Here is a 24,206-nt window from a genome sequence, read left to right on the forward strand (position 1 = left end):
CATCTTTTAATGAAGGCATGCATCGATGCACTGCACAGTGTATCGATGCATTCCCTATCGGTGCATCGATGCACTACCTGTGCATCGGTGCATAAAATACATTCGATGTTTGTTTATTACTGGGATGCATCGATGTATGCCTTATGCATCGATGCACTAATTGCATTCGATGTTTTTAGATTAAAATAGTGCATCGATGCACTACCTGTGCATCGATACACCTTCAAACAATTTCTGGGTTTTAACCTTGATGCATTGGTGCACTATGAATATGCATCGATGCACTCTGCCCATAATCCTCTTTTTGAACCCAAAAATTCATTCTTTTTGGATTAAATCCTTCATATTTCAACCCCTTTCATATTCCTAACTTACATATACATACTTAAACTCATTAATATTCATTTATCTCATCTTTAATCTTAATATCCTTCCTCTTTAGGAATTTCAAGAATCATACCCTATTTTCCACATGTTTCAAATCTAATTCTAACACTTAATACTTCTTAATTAAGCTGATGACAAGTCAAATTTATCTTCAAGTTCAACTTATCAACTCCATTCTGGAAATTCACTCAAGAACTCCAAATCTTTAATCTTCCCTAACTCATTTATCTTTTGATTTTAAGATAACTTAAGCTTAAGTATCACCTAAGAATCATAACCCAACTTTTAATTCAATAAATAACCAACTAATTAAGAAACTCACCATTGAGCTGGAGCTTCACGCACAAAGAAGAAAGGAGGAGAAGAAAACTCTGGAAACTCATTTCCCTCATTTCCCACGTTTTTATATCCCCTAAAAGAGAAATAAAAATCTTCTCTTAGAAAAGACCATAATACCCTTATTACTTTCAAACTTTACTATTAAATCAAACCTCAAAATTCTCCAATTAAAATTATGAACTTTTAACTTATTTCGAAATTGAACACAATGCTTTCAAAATTCACCTTTAGGTCACTAGCCTGATATTGAGGATGTTACAACATTTCCCAACAATCACACGTAAATTGAGTTTCTGTTGACATTGTTACATCTCACCTATGTCGCACCATTGATCGAAACATCGAGTTGGTAAGTCAAATCTTCCAAAGTATTCGTCGCTTCACCACTATGAAATTGAAATGCATGAGTTTTGGGTCTCCAACATTCAATCAAACCCCGAAATTAGTACAAGCATCACCCTAAAACCACAAAGAAATATTATAGGATATAATCCAGATTGTCGTAGATAAATAACAATTCAATCACGTGGCTCATCACTTTTTATTCGTTGGTTACGAATGCTTCATTCTTCTTCCTACAATTTAACTTTTACTTAATTAATAAATTTTTCAAAATAACAACATTAATATAATAATTTAAAATTTTATAAATGAGAAGAAAATTAATTTACCATACTGAGTTCAAGCGAAGAAACATGGACTTCATCAAGACGTAGCATATATTCTTGGGTAGACATTTTATCACAAACTCTTCAAAAAATAAAAATAAAAATTGTCTCAATCAATTTTTTTTCTTCTCAACAAATAACAATACATTCCTTAAACCCTAAAGCTCCTATTTATACAACAAATCCAGTGGCCGTAAACATCTAGTCTGTTGGAATTCGATCGTTGGAATTTGTCTCCTGCCCAATGTTCAGTAACAACTACTCTGTTCAAATTCAAAAAGAACTCGTCACCCCACATGACAAATTTCTCTTCTTTTAATTAAAAGATGTTAATATATTTTAATTAAAATATATTATTTTAATTAATTTAAAAAAATTAATAAACAATTCGATTTCATGGGACTCCACACATGGGCCCATTAATTAATAATATTCGGACAAATTCGTCACGAGAGGATGACGAGTTCTCTCTATATCGTAAAAAATACCATAGAATGCAAAATAATGTTGGGAATAGTCTATTGGGTCAAATAATTAATCTGCTTGGATTATTGGCCTAGTCTTACTGCATCCTTACTATTTTAGCAGATGTGACTTAATATATTAAAATTAATGAATAATGTTTTATTTGTTCATTTAATTTTAACTTAATTAAATAAAATTTTAATTATTTTTTTTTTAAAAATTTTACGATTAATTAGATTTTTAAATTAAAAATAATCAATTTTATGTGACGACGTGGTAGCTTGAAACCAGCAGAAGCAAACAAAGGTCTTTCCCCAGTCACTTGCGTTAAGGTGCAGTACGTTTTATTTGTTTAGTATTAGTACCGTTGAGTATGGAATCAATACCTTGAAACTAGTAGATAACTTTTGTGCTTTTTAATAATTGTGTGATTCAATAATAAGGTTTAATATAAAATAAGTGTCTAAATTATATCTTTTTTTTTTGAATTAAAGGAAGACTATTATAATGAAATACTAGGAGCGAGTAAAAGCAGGACCATGAAGGTCTCGAGCAAGATGAGGTATTATCTCCTGGGGAAGTTCAATGTATATGCATGGTTGATCATTTGAAACGACGATAGATTTTGCAAGGAAGTCTGCTACAGCGTTGGCTTCACGAGTATGAGAATGAAATCAACATTCCATTGTTTTGAAATAAGGCTCGCGATAGATCTGACAATAGACACTGGGCTGGATGCGGCTGTTGAAGAAGTCACAAGTGTTAGAGCTTCTGCACAGTCCGTTTGGCATTGGAGGTGCTCGAGTCTTTGGGACCACGCTAATTGAAGTCCTTCAAGAATCCCCAGAGTTTAGCTTATAATGGGGAAGAAATACCAACCGCTATTAAATCCGACAATCCAATCTCCATCCTTGTTCCGGATGATGCCACCTGCCGATCCTAGAGAGGAAGTATGATGAACTGCACCATCCGTGTTGAGCGTAAACCAGCCAGCAGGCGCTGGTCGTCATTGAATAAGTTCCGGCGAGGAAAAGCATACCGGTCGAGGAATCAGGCGTCGTAGGGATGAAATAATTAGCCCAGTTTTGCTGTGGTTGAGTAATTGATCATTAGATGGACAGATTGGAGATATGGATGAATTTCTTCGCTTCCAGATCTGCCACGCTAGGAAGCAAATAAAGTTTTCCAAGGGATTTTTAAACCTGCAAAAAGTCGATTGGAATCAAGATTCATCATAAGTCATTCATTAGTTCATAGAGTGAAGAAATCCTGAAATTGCTGTTGTCGAATGATCAATTGCCAAAGAGAAGCAGTTTGTTTGCAATCTCGCAACACATGCAACAAAGTTTCATTAGCTGATCCACATATTTGACATAGAGGATCATCGGTAAGGTTACGCGCACATCGATTGACATTCGTTAGTAATCGATCTCGATAGGAAATCCAAAGGAAGTGCTTGATACGCTCCGGGATAGGAAGACGCCAGAGCTTAATCCATTTAACGTCTGTAGGATTCCAAAGTTCTTTAGTAATAAGGTTATAAGCGGATTTCACGGAGAATTCACCATTCTTGCCATGAAACCAGGAACAACGATCAGTGCCAGCATTGGGATTAGGGGGCTGGACATTCAAAATATGTTGGAATGTGGAAGGCTGAAGAGTCTGTCGAATGAAGTTCCAGTTCCAGCTACTGTTCGATTGGGAAATATCACAAACCATCAAGTTATCTTCAATAGTGATGCTCTCTTGCTTCCAGTTAGAGAGACGTCCAAGTTTCGGCAGCCAATTATCGTGCCAAAATCTTGTAGAAGCACCATCACCTACGGACCAAGAGATGAAACTATGGAAATTATCTCAGACCTTGGATAGAGACATCCACAAATGAGAGCAATTCAGCCGCATGATGGAAGGTGGGCACATAGATGTCACCTTATATTTTTGTCGAAGTAATTTTATGAAGTATGTCTCTGTGTTCGAAGCAACTGCAAAACAAAGCTTCATTAGGAAAGGCCGAATTATGTTGCTGTAACCTCCTGATGCCGAGACCTCCATTGTGTCTAGGTTGAAATAAGACGTCCCAACTAACGATAGGAATGCCACGAGATTGGTCGTTAGAAGTCCATATGACCGTAAAGGATGTGTCACCATCCCTTCCTCGGATCAAGACTTCAGCAAAGTAGTTTTTAACTCAGGACTACATGATATGGGATACCAAGGACCAGACTTCACCTGGTATAGAAGAGATCCTGTGCAGTTCGTCTTGATCGTTGCTTATGCAATGATAAATGGCTTCTATCCTATCCCGATACGCTGGTTTATCATCTCCTTCGGATGAAGTCTGATCACAGGCCTCTTTTGCTAACTATTGGTAAGAATCCTAATAGACCGCAACAACGCCTCTTTCGTTACTTTGCTGGTTGGACCCTTCACAAAGACTTTCATAAGTTTGTGAATGATAATTGGGATTCTTCTCTCTCAATAACGGATGCTATCTCCAAGTTTACTGTTGCTGCTAATAATTGGAACCACTCTATTTTTGGTCAGCTCTCATATCGGAAGCGCAATGTTATGGCTCGGCTCAAGGTCATCCAACGCTATCTCGATAAAAATCGAAGTTCCTACCTGTCCAGGCTCGAGACTAAACTTCAAACTGAGCTGGAATTAATCCTCGACCAGGAAGAAATCCTATGGAAACAAAAATCCCGATCGGACTGGATTAACTTTGGCGATAGGAATACGACTTACTTCCATAAAAAAGCCATTATTAACAAAAGGATTAACCGAATTTACTCTCTCCAAATTTCCACTGGTGATTGGTGTTCAGACACGAATGTTCTTCGGCAAGAAACCAGTGCTTACTTCCAGAAATTGTTTTCCCTTGATGATGAGGTGCATGAAACTTTTCCCATCTCTGGTTTATATCTTTTTTTATTTAAGTGTATAAATTATTTTTCGATCAATTCAAGTACTTAATATTTTAACGTTACACTTTTGATTGTCTAGGTCGTCACCTCCGTTAATAAATTTCATTAAGTGACACGCGTCTCGCTCTTGTAATTTAAAAAAAATTACTTTAAAAAACTTAAAAAATATTATTATATTTAAAAAATAAAACTTGTCTATTTTACTTAAAATGTCATATATTTCATAAACCTTAATTTCCTATTTGGACGGTAACAAAGGGGTGGCCAGAAGTATAATTTGACGACTAATGGGTGGGTTCTGATAAAAACACAACGGTGGTTGAGTGTTGCTAGGTACGAGACGTAAAGGAAAAGAAGATGAATCGACGATGAGTGATGTTGTAACGATGATCAGAGCATTGTTGAGGCTTGTCTCTATTATTGTCGGCGATGATACTTTTTTTTCGCCACTGGACTCACTGAAAATGACTCCAGTCAATCAAATATTAATATGTGGTGAAATTAGAGATTCAAGGAGTTATTTTTTTGTATTTTAGGGAAAATAGAATTTTTTGGATATATATATATATATATATATATATATATATTTAAAATTAACAAAATATGACACATGTCATTTAATGATTTTTTAGGGTTGTTACAGTTGGGACACTTAAAATGATAATGTTTGTAACATTGAACACCTTGATTGACCGAAAAATAATTTAAACGTCTAAATAAGAAAAATGATATAATTTAGACACTTATTTTTATATTAAACCGAATAATAATATTAAACCTTTTAGTTGAAGTGTTTTACCTGAAGTAAATATGTCGATGAGTCCACCAACTTACCTCACTGGTTAAAAGAATCATTATTGTTTCTAGAAGTCATATATTAGAGCACCAGAGGCTGCAGTAGATTGATTGAGCATTCATTGTCAAATGACTGAGAATAGTTAGAACAGATACTACTTTATAATCACCTTAGCTTAATAAAAAATTATTTAATATTTTAGACACAAAGTGAATGCAATAAAATATTTTTAATAATTTATCAAGTCTCATTCAAAGTTTTTTTTTCTTCCTATTTTTCTAATTAGAGTTAATCATTTATGAAAAAAGAAATTATGAAAACAAGACTTAATATAAAAAGTGTTTAAATTATATTATTTTTCTTAAATAGGTGTATAAACTTTTTTTCGGTTAATCCAGTTGTTTAACGTTACAAACATTATCATTTTAGATATCACGGCCGCAGCTATGGTTAAAAATCTCCGTTAAAGGATATATGTCACATTTATATAATTTTAGAAATTTTATTTAAAAATTTAAAAATTACAAAAAAAACTCATTTTTTTTAAATAAAAATAAATAAAATCATAAATTTCAAATCCTATTTCTCACTGACCATTTTCGATTATCTCTGACCATCGTCTCTATTATTACCTACTTAATGACTTCATGTTTATTGTCATAGTAAACCTTTAAATTTCTAACCCTAAATTTAATGGGAGGATTTGGTCATTCATGCGACGAGGGGAGTGAATTCACTTTCACTGCAGCAGGGGGAGTGAATTTTTATTCATGCAACGGGTTTGGGTGGTGAAATTAGAGCACCATGCCTGATTAATGGGTCGATATGGCTACGAGCAATGTTTTGGAGGTCTTAAACGAACATAAATTCATTTTTAAAATTGTAATAGTTTAAATCTAACTTTTAAACTATTGTTGCAGACAATTAATTTGTTTTGGAGTGAATTTTCATTCACTGCAGCGGGAGGGGTCAGTGAATTTTGCATTCACTGCAGCTGCACACGAGGGGGAGGGAGGAGGAGAGAAGGGAGACGAGAAAATTATCTTTCTTCAATAAATGATTTTTTTAAAATAATATTTTTATTTTAAAATTAAATAAATTTCTAAAAAATATAAACATAAATAACAAGTGTCATTTAAAAGATTTTTTAATGTTTATTATTATTATGACTCGAACACTTAAAAGTGATAACGTTTGTATTTTAATTAACAAAATAATGTTTAAACATTTATTTAAAATAAACGATATAATTTATGTACTTTTATATTAAAAAAGAAAAATGTTTACGTCACCTACCGGTTAACTTAACTCATAAAAATTGTGGGCTTTTGACAAATTGGTTACGGAAGCTTATCATAAGTATCGTCGATTAGGTCAAATTAATCAACGTTCGTTTTCATCGGTGGCTGGTGGGGCCCTTCTTCTTTATTTTTTGTTTCCTGAGGTTCAAATTAAATTAACAATCGACAGAAAAATCTCTCTCTATATATATGGATATATTATACTCTTACAATTAAATTAACAATCGACAGAAAAATCTCTCTCTATATATATGGATATATTATACTCTTACTCACTAAACTTTACTTTATATCCTATTTCACTCACTGTACTTTTAATTTTTTCAATTTTCTCATTATACTTTAGACATTGAACTTTTTTTTGTCACTAGACCGTTAAATTTCTAACACCGATAAATTAAAATTGAAAAAATTAAAAGCACATTATACTTTAATAATAAAACATTGAACTTTAGACATTATTTTTTTTGTCACTCGATTGTTTACTTAGTAACAGTGTGCTCACGTGACTTATTTTAATAATAAAACATGTGACATGTTTACTCATTAAACTTTACTCTCTCTCCTATCTCACTCAATATGATTTTAATTTTTTCAATTTTAATTTACAGGTTTTATAAATTTAACGGTCGAGTGACTAAAAAAGTTTAATGTCTAAATTTTAGTGAGTAAATTAAAAAAAATTGAAAGATGGTAAGTGAAATAGGAGAGGGTGTAAAGTTCAGTGAGTAAGAGTGTAATTTACCATATATATATGCAAAGACGTAAACATCATCTTACCAATTTCAAGCCAATCACAGAAAGACAAATTTCATTTTCGTTCTTTCGTAAAGTTATTCTTTATCTTTAAATAATTAATAATTTAATATTAGTCACGAAAAAAAAGTTTAACTGTGAAATTAAGTAGACTCGTCATTCACGAAAGCGAACGTGGGACCGTGGTTATGATGATCGGACGATGGAGATAGATAACCATTTCAACGTGACAAAGATCTATGGCGCGGAAGGGAAACAACTGGCAATATAGCGATTTCATTTTCGAAACGTGGACGTGCCATCATCCTTATCAGGCACGCGATTAAATACAGTTATATATATATATTGGATCATACTAACTCTAACTCTATTCCGAATAGTTTTCTTAAGCCAATGGTGGCGCCAGTTGTCCAGTAAATAGACTTGAAGTTTGTTTGGTAATGTTTTTAGAAAGCATTTTTAATAAAAAAAAATCTGTTTTGATGGTAACATTAATGTTAAACGAGTAATAAATATAAAAAAATTATGATAGAAACGATGATTTTAAACTAACTTTAAAAGCTATGATTTTTAGTTTTTTTTTTTATTTTGCGTTTGGAAATAAATTATAATTTTATTCTTACTAATACATGGACTCCATACGATTATGTATTTATATTTTATTTTAATAATTTAATATTAACATCCTTAAAATAGTAATTTATTAATTTTAATAATTTATTTTAATTATTTAAAAATTATGATATATATATTAAAATATTAATAGTGAGTTAAATAAAATACATTTTTATTATAAAATTATTTTTATTTATATTTTTTATAGTTTAAATTGATATAGTTCATATATAATATTTTTTTAAAAATTTATTATAGTTTAATATGTTTCATATATAAGTGTAAATATAATTTAAATGTTATATTTTTAATTTACAATATAATATCTATAATGGACATTTTATTTTTCAAATTCATATTTTAACAATAATCCAAAACAATTAAATTTTAAAACTGTACGTTTTACATCACTTTTAAAAATTTATTTCTACAACACTTAAAAGTCAATTTTCAAAAGTTATACTAAACGGGTCATTAAGAGTAGAAAGGAAGATTACAAGGTACAATAGTGGATCCAAGAGAGTATGTGCTTGCCAAATTTGTGGAGCATATTAAAGTACATCCCTCGTTATGTTATTAAAAATTATATTAAAGATAAAAATAGTATATTTATATGAATATATGTTTATTTATATGCAAAGAAATATTCGGTGGAGTCCGCTTGCCCATATAAAGTGTTGTGGTGAATAAGCTTGGAAGTGATGGTTGATAAACAAATGTACTTGTTAGACAAGTTATACCAAATTTTTAATAGTTTGATGACTCAATAAAAAAAAATCTTATAGTCGAGAGACCATTTATATACTTTATCTAAAATTTTAATACATTTTTAATGGGTATGCAAATTAGTTTTTTTTTTATCTCCTCTTAACACACAATACTAAATTTAATAGCTTTCCCAAAACAATAGATATGTTATTATTCGGCAAAAATTTCGAGATAATGTTCTGAAAGAAATTAATTCACGAGCTAATGCACTCCCAAGATTAATTGCTCAAATAGGGTGAAATCCACAGTGTTGGCCGTAGGTCGCCATGCACTCCGGGCGACCTACCCTTGCTCAAACAGAGAGAATGAACGTGTTGCATGGCACATGCACGTCCCAACACATAGGTCGCCATGCCCTCCGGGCGACCTTGTATGTCGCCATGCCCTCCGGGCGACCTTGTAGATCGCCATGCCCTCTGGGCGACCTACCCTCGCTCGGCTTCCCTCGGATTCCCTCGCATAGCTCGCTCGGTTGCCCTCGGATGCCCTCGCATAGCTCGTTCGGATGGCCTCGGATGCTCTCGGATGGCCTCGGCCGGATGGCCTCGGCCGGATGGCCTCGGATGCCCAGCGTGTTGGGACGTGCATGGCACATGCAATCTCTTGTAGCTCGCCGGGAAGACATGGCGACCTAGTAGGTCGCCCGGAAGGCATGGCGACCTACGGCCAACACTGTGGATTTCACCTTATTTGAGCAATTAATCTTGGGAGTGCTTTATCTCGTGAATTAATTTTTTTCAGAACATTATCTCGAAAGTTTTGCCGTTATTATTCACTTCCAATATGTTGCATACAATCGTACTTACATTAAATATACTTAGGTTCCGTTTGGTGTGACTTTCTAAAATCACTTGTAGCTAATAAGTCTGTTTTGACTGCAAAATCAATGTCAAACGAGTAAAAAAAAAATCATGGTGGAAACGATGGTTTCAAACCAACCGTAAAAGCTAGGATTTATAGTTTTTTCATTTTTTAAATTTGCGTTTGAAAGCAAATTATAATTTCACCCTAACTAATGCATGAACTCCACTCGATTATGTATTTATATTTTATTTTAATGATTGAATACTAACATCCTTAAAAATAATTTATTTTATTTACTTGAAAGTAAATAAAATTCATGATTTATATATTAAAATGTTAACAGTAAGTTATTATAAAATATATTTTCATTATTATTATATTTTTTATTTGTAATTTTTATATTTTTATTATTGTTTAAATTGATATATTTTATATATAATAATAATTTATTTTGAATTTATTTATAATATATTTTTTTATTTTTAAATGGTTAAAAGGATAAATATATCATTTAAATTATGTTATTTTAAATTTTAAACGAGTGATTGTGGTTGAATTGGAATAATTAGACATCCCCATCTAGTTATGAGATGGAATTAATGAGAGATAACACAGCTTCTAGTTTAATAAATTCACTTTAATTTGCAAGTACTAATATTTTTTTATGTTATTCTTTTTGTCAAAACAAGTATTTAAATTATTATTTCATAATAAATTTTATATCTACATGTTAAAAAGTATTGATAACATAATGACAATCTTTTATCCCTTTTCTGGTATTTGGTAACTTTATAAATCCATGTATAATTTTTAGAATATATTCTGATTTTTGTTTTGTGAGAGTCCAAGGATAGAGTCATTATATTCCATTTCAGCAATCTGTGGCAAAAGCTTTGCCACTTCATTCCCCTTTCCACATCTTATCTTAAAGTTTACATAAATAGCTAATTGGAATTTCACGTTGAAAAATATGGCTGCCCCTTTTCTATTAATCATTCCCACTCATCATTGCGAGATGCAAGGCAATCATTACCTTGTCATTTCCTATAAATACTTTTCATAATATAAGATAATCATAAGATTATATCTATTTATAAATGTTCATTTATTAAATATAAAAGACAAATCAACAACTAATCAGGTCTAAAATCGTCTGCAGCAACCTGGTGTGCAGTATCTTCATCCCCGAATCTGCATTATTTAGTGATTAAACGTGGTATGATTAAAAAATAGTTATAACATTATTTAAAAAAGTAATTATAATATAATTTTTATATAAATATATAATGTTTTAGACACGATGGTCGTTATGACCGGTTCAAACATCAAGTAAAAGGTCTAATAATAATCAAGTTCAAGACCAAATATAATAGATAGGTATTAGCACTCCTAAAGGGATCTCTTCGCAATCTTAATCTCTATTTTCTGCATTATTTTTATCAAGTTCCTTTTTTTTCATTATCTCCGTAATCATGAATTGTTTTAGTAATTTAAATTCTATAAAAACATCTTAGAGCATAAGTTACGGCGTCTCGTAACTCATCTTCATGTTGCAAAAACCGGATAACATCTAGTCCACCTTCAAATCTAGAATTCAATTGATTATTTTTTAAAAATAAATTTAAAAATTAGAATCTTTAAATTTCGTGAACACTTGCCGCATTCTCATATTGCATACTTCTTTTTTCTCTGTGAAAACAAATCAGTCTCAAATTCGTTTGATATGTTTCAAGCATTACTGTCGAAATACTTCAGGAAAAAAAATTTCTTTCACCTTGTCTGTGTGAATTGTGAATGGTTTACCATTATTATTTTAATTCACAAACAGCCACAGCTGAAATTTTATGTAACAAATAAATATATTTGCTATATAAAGATACAGAAAATTGATTATAATGGAAAATTCCGAATTGTTGGACAGATTTTGTGTGGATTTGTTGAGTGATGTAGCGTAGTGTATCGGGAAAATGGCGCGGTCCACTTAGCAATTGACTGTTGTTCAATTAAAAGAATATATGGGCTTTTAAGCTGGTCGGTCTCATTAACATTTGGGCTCGGGCTTATACTAATGGGAAAAAGGCATGCAGGGCATTAATGATTTAAGTCTTTACCCCTCGCAATAACTGCCGCACGCATGATTTTTCTTTTATTTTGAAATTATTTACAAAATTAGCGGAATATTGTGATGATATTTCAAAAAAAAAGGGTCACATAAAATTATTTAAGGAAACCTGCTGATTGTTGATATTTTTTTTTATGTTATTTCATAATTTTGAGATCAATTATTCAAATGGTAAGAAAATAAAACAAATAATCTCAAAATTATTTTGAGATCAATTTTTCAAACGTTCCTTTACTGATGATCCGTCATGCAGATGTTGTAATGCCCCTCAAGAATCTACAATCCATGTTCTTCGAGATTGCCCCCAAGCTCGTTCCCTTTGAAAACGTGTTGTTCCTTCAACTCATATGACTTTTCATCAGACATTGAAACATGTAGGCCCGTAAATGAACTGAACGTTCAGCGAACCGTTCATGAATCGTGCGGCGGGAAGTTCGTTTATGTGCGTTTATTTATTAAATGAACGAACATGAACAAGATTTTATGTTCGTTTAATTAAATGAACGAACATGAACATAGGTCTCGTTCGTTCATTTACGTTCGTGAACGTTCGGTTATGTTCGTTCGTTTATGTTCGTTCGGTTATGTTCGTTCATTTATGTTTAACTCAATCTTCTTAAATCAATTTTGGTGACCAATTTGTAAGTATCTTAAAAATATTAATTAATATGATATTCTGATTCATTTTTCCTTTTTTTCCCCAAACCCTAGTGTTCACTAGAGAGTGGAGACGATCGCTGAAAGCTTCAAAACAAGTTATATTATAGTACAATATGAAGTTTTACAGGTATGTTTTCATATCTTTCTCTGTTTTATTTGGTTTAATAGTTTATATGTAAAGTTATTGCGGGTATCTTCACATCTAAAACTCAAGAAAACATCATACTTCTTTCTAGAAATAGATGGGAAGATAAAGGTAACAATCGAAAGTATATGAGCATCAGTAAAAAGGAAAATATATAGAATTTGTCAGAAAACAAAACAAAGGTTTCTATGCAATTTCTGAAAAGGAATGTAATAGCGGAAGTAATGAGTTTTCTAGGAAGAACTCATTAATAAGTAGAAAATACACTTTGACAATGAAATTTTATTTTCATAGTTCTTATGTGACCTTTAGTCGTGGAATAGACTTTAGGTATGTTAAAATTTTGAATGGTGGTTTAGCAATAATATCAGTTACGATATGTAGCATCTAAGGGATTTCGGATCTATGTTATTGCCTTGTAGTCCAATTTGTACCGTTCGAAATTTTCATGCGGTTAAATTTTCTACTCTGCCAACGGAAAGGACCATTATTAACAAACCTCACTAAAGTCTGACATTGATGTCACAAAACTTTTAGCCGGCGAATTTATTAGAATAACGTAATGGAAAATGATTGTTCATATGTAATCATGGACCACTAAAATAAATGTTATATCGTTAAATTAAAGTCGTGTGAATCATTTAATACCTTTAAAAGATCGATCGAAATATTTGATATCTTCAAATATTTTCATCACTGCTAATCAGCTCTTACGCTATTTATCACTGTAGATTTAGTTGATTTGCATTGTCGACTATTTTTTATGAAAGAATAATGGAAGATAGGGTCTCCAACGTTTATGTTCGTGTTCATTTATGTTCGTGTTCGTTTATATTCGTTTATTTAACATGAACAAGTTATATTCCTTAATAAACGAAAATGAACAAAAAAAAATTTGTTCGTTTATGTTCGTGTTCATTTATAACGAACATGAACATACCTCCGTTCGTGTGCGTTTTGTTCTTCTTTGGCTTGGCATATACGGAAAAATCTAAATGATCAAGTTTTTACAACTCCTTGCCCCTCCACCCCCCCCCCTCTTTTCACTCGGTTTTCACTCATAGTATCGCGTGGGCGAAGTCCTTCTATGGCTGCAAACAAATTGCAGGCCCCGTGCGTGAGAAAGGATTTGCGACTTTTCAATGGCATAACCCACCCGCTAGTTGGTGTTGCCTTAATGTAGGTGGCGCTATCTCCACTACTTTGAGTTCTGCTTCTATTGGTGGTGCTATCTGTGACTCCGTCGGTAATTGGGTAGTTGGTTTCCACGTAACTATCGACATTACAACACCCTTACAAGCAGAACTTTAGGCTCCGTTAATCGGCTTGGAAGTAGCTTGGACTCACGGTTTCGAGTTACTCATGGTTCAATCTGATAGTGCTGATGTTGTGAAGCTTATTATCGATCCTCACTGCTCGACGAGTTCCCATGCACGGATGCACTCCATCCATCAAATACGTCAACGATGTTGGATGTCATTTGAGTGCCCCGAGAAACCAATATGCTTGCAGATGGAATTGCCAAACTAAGCCCGTCTTTTCCGTAGGAGACTGTGATCCATTCTTCGCCACCATCGTTCCTACAGACTACTCTCATCAGAGATGTAATGAGTCCTCACTGTATAACAATCATCGCTTAGCTCCCTTGGCCTTTTATTAAAAAAAGTATAGGACCAATTTTTTTTAGACAATTTAAAGTAAAACTATACATTTAGCTTTTTATAAACATAATATTTTTTATTTTTAACGTATTGTTGATATTGTTAAAGTCGGTGGGAACTGTCCGCGAGTTTATTTTGATTACAATTGTATTTTGCACATATGGTCCAAAATTAAAAAATTAATTACAAAAATTAGAAATAAATTTTTTATAAATTTTACAAAAAAAATCATGTATATCAAATCCTTATAAATAATAATATATTTAAGTAAAAAAATTGAAGTTTTAAGTATACCATGTTAAAGAAAAACGAAGTAAGATTTAAAATTACAATAAAACTCTACAAAATGAAAATTCTTCTACTCAGGTGGAAGAAAGATTAAGTGCCGGAGGTTTGGGAGATGTCAAGACTAAGTTTTTGGGAGGGAGAGATTTCCTAATAGAAATTGTTGATGAAGAGCTGTATAGGATCATGAAGGAGAATAAACGGTCGCTTTTACTTGAAGTATTTTTGGAAGTTCATCCATGGACAGAATCTTACAGAGCGTCCGAAAGAGTAACCTAGATTAAATTAATCGGTGTGTCGTTACATTGTTGGAATCATAACACATTTAAAAGGATAGCCGAGCAATGGGGTGATGTTTTAGCGATGGGTGAAAATGCTCTTCAGGAATTGGGATGTGAGGAGATGAAGATTCTGATAGCAACAAGCAAAAAGGACTTGATAGATGAAGTGCTTGATTTGGAAGCAGGAAGGGATGTTTTTAAAATTAGAGTTGTGGAACAGTCCACTAACAGAAGCGAAACAAGAAGTTGTAAGCAAGAAGTAGAAGTTAATTTAGACACTTTTGAATCGAGCTCGTCGGCAGGAAGGAGCACAGATTCATCGGAGGAGAAGAACTCAGAGAGGTGGCAAGAGGAAGATGATAGCCAGTTATGTTGCATGGCGAACATATCAAAAGGCGGCTTATTTTCGGGCCTGGATGGGGAAGAGAGAAATATAGGGGAGGAAGCTATATTGGGTCAGAGGGTGAATGATGTTAGTTCTGGGAAATCACAAAAGCAATATGAGGCGGAGGTGGATCACGAGGGGGTAGTGGCAGAAGATGACAGCAGATGGTGGTGGATGCTAATGAAAGATTAAGTGAAAATTTAAATGACTTGTCTCTATGGGAAGGGTGTTTAGGGTCAAAGGCGGTTGAGGATACGGACTATATGGGCCTTATGAACATATCACCTAAAGAAGGATCCAATGGAATAGAAGACCAATTGGATGGGATTTCGGGAGAACTGAAGGGAAGTAAGCCCAACTTGGGGTGAGAGGATAAAGCACGGGAGCAGGGGACGTTTATGATTACAAATTTGAGCGATGATTCTTTAATGCCCAAACCCAAGCTACACGTTAGTCTGAAGGCGGGAAAAAAATAAGAAATACAGGTCCCTTCAAAGAATACAAGAAAATTACAGTGATTCCCAGAGAAAAAATAGAAATTGACGTGTGAAGAAAATACAAAGAGAGGAAGAGTCCACTGAACTCGAAGGCAGGTCCTTGTCTGACTCGGATCTTCAAGAACGATGGCAGACACAAAAGTTGGAAGCTAAGAAAACTTTACAGATCGACAGAGAGCTGGCCATACAATTTAAAGGTTCAGAGGAGGCTTTGGTTAGAGAAATTTTAGCTGCAGATGATTTTGAAGGAGAATCCCAATCTCTATATATCCATAGAATTCTAGCCGTTAATCAGAGGGGGAGGAGTCCAGATGCGGATTTTGTCTTGGAACTCAAGAGGTATGGGTTCTAATGTGAAAATTTCAGAACTTAGGAGGGTTATTCGGATTCATAGAATTGAAATTGCGATGTTACAAGAAACTAAGAAGGAGAATTTTACGGATACAGAGATAAGTAGCTTTTGGTGTGATGATGACTTTGAATTCAGATTTTCTAAAGCAAAGGGTAAATCTGGGGGTATTTTGCCTGTATGGGATAAGAGTAGATTTCAGGTTCTTAATAGCTTAATTACAGACAGATTTATTTTGATAGAAGGGAAGAACACTGCAGACGATTCAATATGTTATGTTATGTTATGAACTTTTATGCACCTTGTGAAGTTTTCGAACAAGTTACATTATGGAATGCGATTGTAGAAGTTAGAAGGGGCTTTATGGAGATCAGTTATATGTCACAAATACGGTTCAGGCGATCTGCCTTGGTTGGTTAATCATGAAGAAATAAAAAAAACCTCAATAACATGGAGAGGGATCGTTAATAATTTGTCTAGTGAAGGAACAGGAGTGGAGACTCATTTCGATGGATAGTGGGCGATGGGAAATCAACACTGTTTTGGGAGGATGTGTGGTATGGAGAAAGTGTTCTAAGATCAAGATACCCTCGTTTATACACACTACGACAAATTTGTTTATTTTTACGTTGAAAATATTGTCATTGATACTTACATTAATGTCACTATTTGTATTTTGTGACATAAAATTCAATGTCACGACGATCTTCACCCTAGGTGTGTCACTAAATATCTAATGTGACGTTGGATCTTTTTATCATCACGCATTGTTAAACATATAGTGACATTTATGTATAACGTTACCTTATCATTTAAATTCAGTGACATTTACTTGTGTCACTAAATAAAATAAAATTTTATCATTAATTATTTATATTGTCGCTAATAATATTAAAGTTTACTGTATAAATGACAAAACAATATCATCACAATTTTTTATGTAAATTTCTAAAATAAAAATTATTAAAATAAAAATTATAAAATTACAATAAAATTTTAAATATTTATATAAATTACAATAAAAATCAATTTTTAATATTACAATAAATACCAAAACTATTTATAAATTACAATCAATTTTTAATAAAATCGTTCACTACTGAATAAATGGATCTTGAGATTTGAGCTCGAACCCGATAACTTTTGAAGGAAAATAGTGATCATAAAATCCGGGTATGAACAATTCGCATTGCTACCAAAATCAGTCAGTTCGAGAAAAGTTTCTTGGGCATGACACAATATTATGTACCCGCTTAACAGGCCTGATGATATTTTTATGAGTAATATTTGATGTGTGGTTGGTGATGGTAGTATAATAGATTTTTGGGATGATCACTAGACTAGGGTCACTTCGCTCGTATTATCTTTTCTGATGATCTATAGCGTCGCTAAAAAAATCAGGTAAAGTTTTTTATTTTAGATCTAAGGTAAATGGGGAGTGGGTGTGGAATATTACTATTAAAAGGGTCTTATTTGAATAGGAGTTAAGAATATGAAATGAGTTCATAAACACTTTGAATAGAGCAGTTCGGGGCTGCTTAGCATTGGATAATCTGTGATGGGTTGGTTCGTCAAAGGTCTAGGCATTCATTTGGAGAGTTATATTACAACGAATTCCTACTCTAGTTAACTTAACAAATCGAGGGGTCGATAGTATGGTTTCTTGTATTTGTGTGTTATGTCGTAAGGAGCAGGAGACAGTTAATCATTTGTTTGGTCATTGTGAGGCTATTTGGAGGATTTGGTAAAGATGGTGTTTGCTTTGAAATCTTAATTTTGTTTGTCCAGGTAATACAAAAGCTTTCCTGTTTGTCTACGTTGGGCTCTTGAGTTTCAAATCATGCAAGTCAATCTGGAATTTGGCTTATTTTAGAATTATTCAGACTATTTGACTGTGTAGAAATGATGCCTTGTTTGACATTAGAAGCTAAGCTGTAGCGAAGACCACATTTTTGAACTGACATTGTTGAGGATTGATTTTTAGAGTAAAAGCTATGATCCCTCTCGTATCCCTCGATATTTGATATCGTGAAACTCACTTGCATATTTGCCTTGTAGGTTAGCTGATTCGAAGCATTGTATCGTTTCGCTTGTCGAATACTCCTCACTAAACTATACTTTTCGAGATGGTTTTTGGTTGTAAGTGGAACTATGCTTTTTGTTAGTTTGGGGTCCGCTATGTTTTGGGTTTAAGTTTATTGACAATATTTTGTTCTCATTTTTCTGGTGAGCATCCTGGCGTTGTGGTACAGTTGAAGCTTAGACTAGCTCTTTGATAGGAATGATTGTTTGTGTGAATGGTTCTTGCTTTGTGTAATGATTGACTATATCTTTGACATCGTTACGGTACACTCTTTTCCTCCTATTAGATATAGGGAGATTTTAATGATGTTCATGTATATGTTTTATTTTATATGCAATTTCGATTAATAACATACAAAACATCTCTTTAAAAAATAATAAAGACTTATTTTAAAGATAAAATATATGCTCCATCCTCATATTTAATTCTAGTTTAATGGTTTGGTTTGGTTGACAAAAAAAATTAGGAAAAAATATATAACTGAGTCAATTTAGGATCAAAAATACTTTTAACCCTTTGGTTTGGAACATATTGGGATAAAATTAAATCATATAAAATTCGAATTCAAGTCAAGAGAATCTAAAATCGATCCATCCCATCTTATTGCCATTGCTAAATCGGGCATCTATCAAAAGGTTTGATCTGCACAACTCATGCATATATATTTTGTTGACCCGGCATGTAACCTTTTGAAGGGACAGTTACATAAAGCTTGTGGACTCGATTTGAACGGCATTTGTGGTGAGGTGAGCTCACACCCTAATCCATAACTGATATGATACAGCTGGGGGTTTCTGTAGGTTTAATCAGTCATGGTTTGCACGGCATGTATACGCATCGTCTAGACGCGCAATTAAGCTGTTGATACTTAACAGTTCCTTTTATTTATTTGTTACGTCCCTTCCTTGTCCCGGGATCAAAAATGGGGTCGTCCGCAATCAACGCTTATGAATCTCTCAAATTTCATACTCCTTACTCTGCCTGGACCTTGAGGTTTTGTAGACTTTTAACACTTAGTTTTTCTTCTTCTTCTTAGTTTGCAACGAAAGTTTACTGTTATAATCAACGTAATATACCATTTAAGCTAGCAGAATTATGAAACTAGATGATGAGACTTGAGACTCAGATTTCAAAACTTTCAAACCTTCATCATTAATAATTAAATTTAGGAGTCCATCAACATATTTACAAAATTGGAATACAATCTATTATTTAATTAAATTTAAGTTTTTATCTATTATTTACTAAATTGAAAGAATTTAGTCTGAACGAGGAAAGAGATTAAGGTTGATCAGAAAATTACTAAATATTGATTAGAGGATTAATAATCTTAAAGTGCGAAACTAAAACGAGGAGAGTAAATAATTGATATTCTTTGAATATCCAGCATATGGTTGGTTGCATTGACAATGTCATTTCTTGAGCACTGACACGAGTGTCTTGTCCCAGAAAAATTATTATTGTTTATTATTATAAAAAATAAAAAAAATAGATGATATAAGAAACCAAGCCAAATTCATAAAATTTGAACTTTCCTGGGTCTGAAAAAGTAACACGTGACCCACGTAGTCAGGTAAGTGCATTTGCATGTGCTTAATTCAATGAGCAGAGTTAATTAATTAGCGAAAGCGAAGAGCCGAAACAAATAGATACGGATGATATCTTGGTTTGAAAATGAGGGCAGAAATGAAGCCAACCAAATTTGACATCAAGATTAGATCCCTTTTGTCCACTGCTTTTGAGACCATGCATGCATATATATATCTTACCTATCTTTTCCCATTACCCCTCCACTTTCAGCCCTACAACAAAACTCTACCAATGCCATCACCGGCACTATTTACATGAATTTTTTACATAAAAAATGTGGTTAAAGCTTATCTTGTGTCATTTTGAAGCAATGAGAAAAGGACCCACAAATTTTACAGCAAAAAAGAAAAGAAAAAGCTTTAGTTGGATGATGATAAGTCATCAATGTAGAACATCTGCCTTTACTTGTCACCACTCAGAATTTTACTTATTATTCTTTCATTTCCTTTGTCTCGCGTCGCGTGTGAACCACCGATTTCACATTCTTCAATCGCTTTATTTGATTTCTTTGTTTTTAGACAATGATCATCATTTCTTCATGTTGAAATCGTTTCATTAAACTGAAGAGAAAATTGATATTATTATTATTTTTTTGATGTAAACCCCCAAACAGTGATACAACTAGCTAATTACTGCTAATTTTACACAAACAAACCATTGGCAATGGCTCGATTAGAATCGAAACGTGTTGTTTCGTACACGGGCAGCTCTTCTCGATACCTTTCGATACCGATAGCTGACAGATTATTCAATTCAAAGAGATCGGAACTTGCATAACTAGCGGTGTCTTCGTCGTCGTCGTCATCGTCGGTAGATACTGCATTGACGTTGCAGATACCTCCCAGATCATACTCGTCCTTCGTTTTATGGTAACTATTTAAAAGCTCCTTTGCAGCTTCTACAACTCGGCGGTTTTCTTCCATGATCCGGAACTCAAACTCTTTGCTTGTCGGCTTTGACCCGACCAACGATTGAATTTGACGATCATTTTCACGGCAGTTGTTCTCGTCGTCTAGAATAACTTCGTTAACCGGACAAAACCTGACCGACCTTTTGGTCCCGTTCCCTCTTGAAGATGGAGTCTTGCTCAGACAAGATCTTGAGAACGAGGAAGCCGAAGAACACGTCGGTGTTGACTGGTCGGATTTTGACGATGAAATCTTTGTCTTCTTCGTATTCCCTGCTGTGAAAAGTGAGTTGAGGAAGCTTGCAAGTTTACCACCTGGAGAGATGGGCTGCTTGACCTTTTTGAGGTCACTGTAAATCTTCGAGGCCTTGGATTTTGTTCTCACGGAACCACCTTCATGCTTCTGCTTTTGCCGTGTGGTGCCGTCGAAACTGTTTTCGGCTTCAGGCTGCCGAGATGAGACGCCGGTCCGTATAGGCTTAGGCCTATGAGTGGTGTAATGGCTTGATGCTGAAGACGATGACCTTGATTTTGCACCGTAAAATGAATCTGTCTCGGAGGATGAAAACCCACCACCGGAGCTAGAATCAGAAGAGCTGGAACCGGAATTGAACAACATTGGATCAAAGTCATTTCGGAAGTTTCTTTGAGAATCCGCAACGGGTTTTCTTCTAATGAAAACAATATTATTATCATCAGCCTTCTTTTCCATCCATTTCTCGATCATGCAAGCACGTTGAAGGCTCGTCGTTTCTTCTTTCTTGAACGAATGCTTCTTCGCCATGGCAGCCTCCCTGTAGAAAATCAGCTCTTCTTTTGCTTTACCACCGTTGGGTTCATCAATGGAACGGTAGATAGTATCGAGAAGAGTTGAAGAGAAAGAAGGGTTTTCTCTCCTGTACCGATGCTGTTCTGGCAATTTAACCCACGTATCCATATGGCTTTATAGAGAGAAAATTTAGAGAATAGATCAGTAGGATTTGAATGATATTGTCTGGTTCAGAGGTTGTCAGGAAGCTGAAAGAGAAAGAGATTATTAACGGACATGATTAATCATGTGAAAGAAACGAGGAGGGACATTTTGAAGACAAAAACTGGCTCGCCCTCTCTCACTTTCTCTGCCTTTTTTATGGCTCAAAGTAGACATTTTCATTGTGGGTTGTTGATGGCTGCCAGAGGAAAGAGAGAGTAATGAAAGCCAAAATCCACGCCTCGAGTAGTAATCCAGACGATGATGATTTAAGAGAGAATATCTACAAGAGATCTATAAAGCCCTAAGTTCACTTGGGCAAGTGGGTCCTACCCGAAACCATTGCCTGCCAGGTGGATTTATGATGTGCCAAATGTATTACACCCACCTTATTTGTCTGTGCACTTTTCAAAAACAGATCTCTTTATAATTAAAATTAAGTGACAAACTGAATATAGTTTAAAAACCGATTTTTCTATTAAACTTTTCTTAAAAGATGATACGGTAATTGGTAAGCCCATTTATGTAGCAAATCGGCAATATAATTGTATATGATAAACGGTCATTAATGAACATAAAATCACAATTAATTAGTTTGCCATGATTTACTAACATGATCACCATCTTTTAATGACCCTTAAGCAGTAAACAAGGATCAGAATCATGGAGTTTAACAATAATTGACGAACATACAGTCCATGGCATCAGAAATCAAGCAAAATTACATGACATTGGTTTGCTTTTCTTTTATGTTATTAGTAAATTTTATCTTACAATAAGAGGGTTATTTTTAAAATTGTCACCATTTGTCCTATACGCTATGGCACCCTTGGCCCTCTTTATGCAATAAATTTTCAGCATGATCATTTCCTAATATATACCCCATCAGATTTCACCATAGCCACCCTCAACCAACGTAATATATACGAACGAATGCATATATCTATGTTAAAGAGAGAATCTATAAAATTTTAAGGGAAATAAATTTATACAATTTTAAGGAATGAAAATATATTTTTGATCAAAAATATAAATAGAATATCTAAAATATATAAAAAAAATTGAAAATGTTAAGGAGGCAATTATCTTCACTCGCTTTAACTACCGGGGCTAACCTAATATATAGTCACTCATACACTGCAGACACAACTACTTGAACCCAAGACTTCAAGATATAGCATCAATCACTTGAACCTAAGACTTCAAGAGACAACATCACTCTTTCTAGTAATTGAGGGTACTTTATGAGTTCTGTCGTACACACGCCTGACATACTTGGTACCCGAACTCGAGACCTCAAAAAAAATAACAATTATTTTACCGTCGAGATTGCTTGTTAGAGTATGTCGTATATATCTTTTTAAATAAGAGGCTCGATGATGAAAATAATAATAATCTAAATCAAGAGACGAGCATGTTGGTTGTGGGGATGGTGGTTATTTGAACAATGATGACGCTCGTGGCTCCTAAATTTTATGAGAACTTAGGATGCTATGCTTAAAAATAGGGCAAATGCAATGTGAATTTCATAAAGAATCGATTTATATAATCATTATTTTTTTTAAAAAATTATCATTCGCCAAATATTGGATTAAATCTTAGAGCCTCTAATTAATTATTTTCTTCAAACTCTTTTTTAAATGAATTGAAAAACCTAAAAACGGGTGAAGAAAGAAGATTTTTTTTTCTTTTCTTTTTAAAAAAAGAAAGGTTGGAAAGAAAGCAACCGTTTGTCTCACGATGGGCATTCCCCAAGTAGAGTTCTTCCCTTCAAACTCACGAAATTTCATCTTTCATTATTATAGGATTCGATAGGATTTTTTTTCATGTATATTTGATATAAAGTATTTATGGATTAATGAGACTTTATATGGGATAAAATAAGGGACAAACCAGCCGAAGGAAGGTTTAGTGTGCTAGGGCTTGTGCATAAAAGAAAGGGTAAACTACACAAATGGTTATTAATGTTTGAGTAAATTTTCGTATTTCCCATTAAAATTTCAAAAGTAACAAATGGATAACTAACGTTATCAAATAAGTAACATCATAGTCTTAAAAGGTATACACCACAAAGTATATCGCCATTGTCGGCGTCTGTCGTAATATGGTCCTTGTACTTATTTATTAATATCAAATACGTAAAATTAAATTTTAATTAATGATTAATTTTAAATAAATCCTTATACTTTTTAATATTTACATAATAAGGATAAATTTGCTTGTGATATGTTTCGATACGTCACTTTAGTAGTACGTTACGGTATGAGACGTGCGCTATAGACTCTTCCTATATATACATATGTCGAAAGATGCTAAGATTCCAAAATCATTACATATTCAAAATATCATTTGTGGAAAGTATGGAAGAGGTGAAATGGCTTTGATATGTCGGTTGATGCAAAGATTCGACATTTTTAATTGGTTTTCTGGTTTGATTCCATGGTTCCG

At 33.5% G+C, this 24,206-nt stretch overlaps 2 protein-coding genes across 2 annotated transcripts; one reads left to right on the forward strand and one right to left on the reverse strand.

Annotated features, from left to right (window-relative positions):
* The first annotated feature begins 4,190 nt into the window (after nucleotides 1–4,190).
* LOC120195039 lies at nucleotides 4,191–14,975 on the forward strand. Its single transcript, XM_039197175.1, has 3 exons — nucleotides 4,191–4,773; nucleotides 13,934–14,004; nucleotides 14,778–14,975. Exons 1-3 carry the CDS (start codon nucleotides 4,191–4,193, stop codon nucleotides 14,973–14,975), a joined length of 852 nt encoding a protein of 283 aa, XP_039053106.1.
* Nucleotides 14,976–20,489: 5,514 nt separating this feature from the next.
* On the reverse strand, nucleotides 20,490–22,024 carry LOC120194881 (protein BIG GRAIN 1-like A). The gene has a single exon (XM_039197058.1). The coding sequence runs from the start codon at nucleotides 21,723–21,725 to the stop codon at nucleotides 20,523–20,525; it is 1,203 nt and encodes a 400-aa protein (XP_039052989.1). The 5' UTR covers nucleotides 21,726–22,024; the 3' UTR covers nucleotides 20,490–20,522.
* Nucleotides 22,025–24,206: the final 2,182 nt, after the last annotated feature.

This window comes from Hibiscus syriacus, unplaced genomic scaffold (genome assembly GCF_006381635.1).
Source record: "Hibiscus syriacus cultivar Baekdansim isolate YM2019G1 unplaced genomic scaffold, ASM638163v2 tig00117005_pilon, whole genome shotgun sequence".
NCBI lineage: Eukaryota > Viridiplantae > Streptophyta > Magnoliopsida > Malvales > Malvaceae > Hibiscus > Hibiscus syriacus.

Coding starts and splice junctions, on each gene's coding strand:
- LOC120195039 (XM_039197175.1), top strand. CDS start 4,191: ATGAAGTCTGATCACAGGCCTCTTTTGCTAACTATTGGTAAGAATCCT. Junction 4,774..13,933: donor TGAAACTTTTCCCATCTCTG/GTTTATATCTTT, acceptor GCCTTAATGTAG/GTGGCGCTATCTCCACTACT. Junction 14,005..14,777: donor GTGACTCCGTCGGTAATTGG/GTAGTTGGTTTC, acceptor TCTTCTACTCAG/GTGGAAGAAAGATTAAGTGC.
- LOC120194881 (XM_039197058.1), bottom strand. CDS start 21,725: ATGGATACGTGGGTTAAATTGCCAGAACAGCATCGGTACAGGAGAGAA.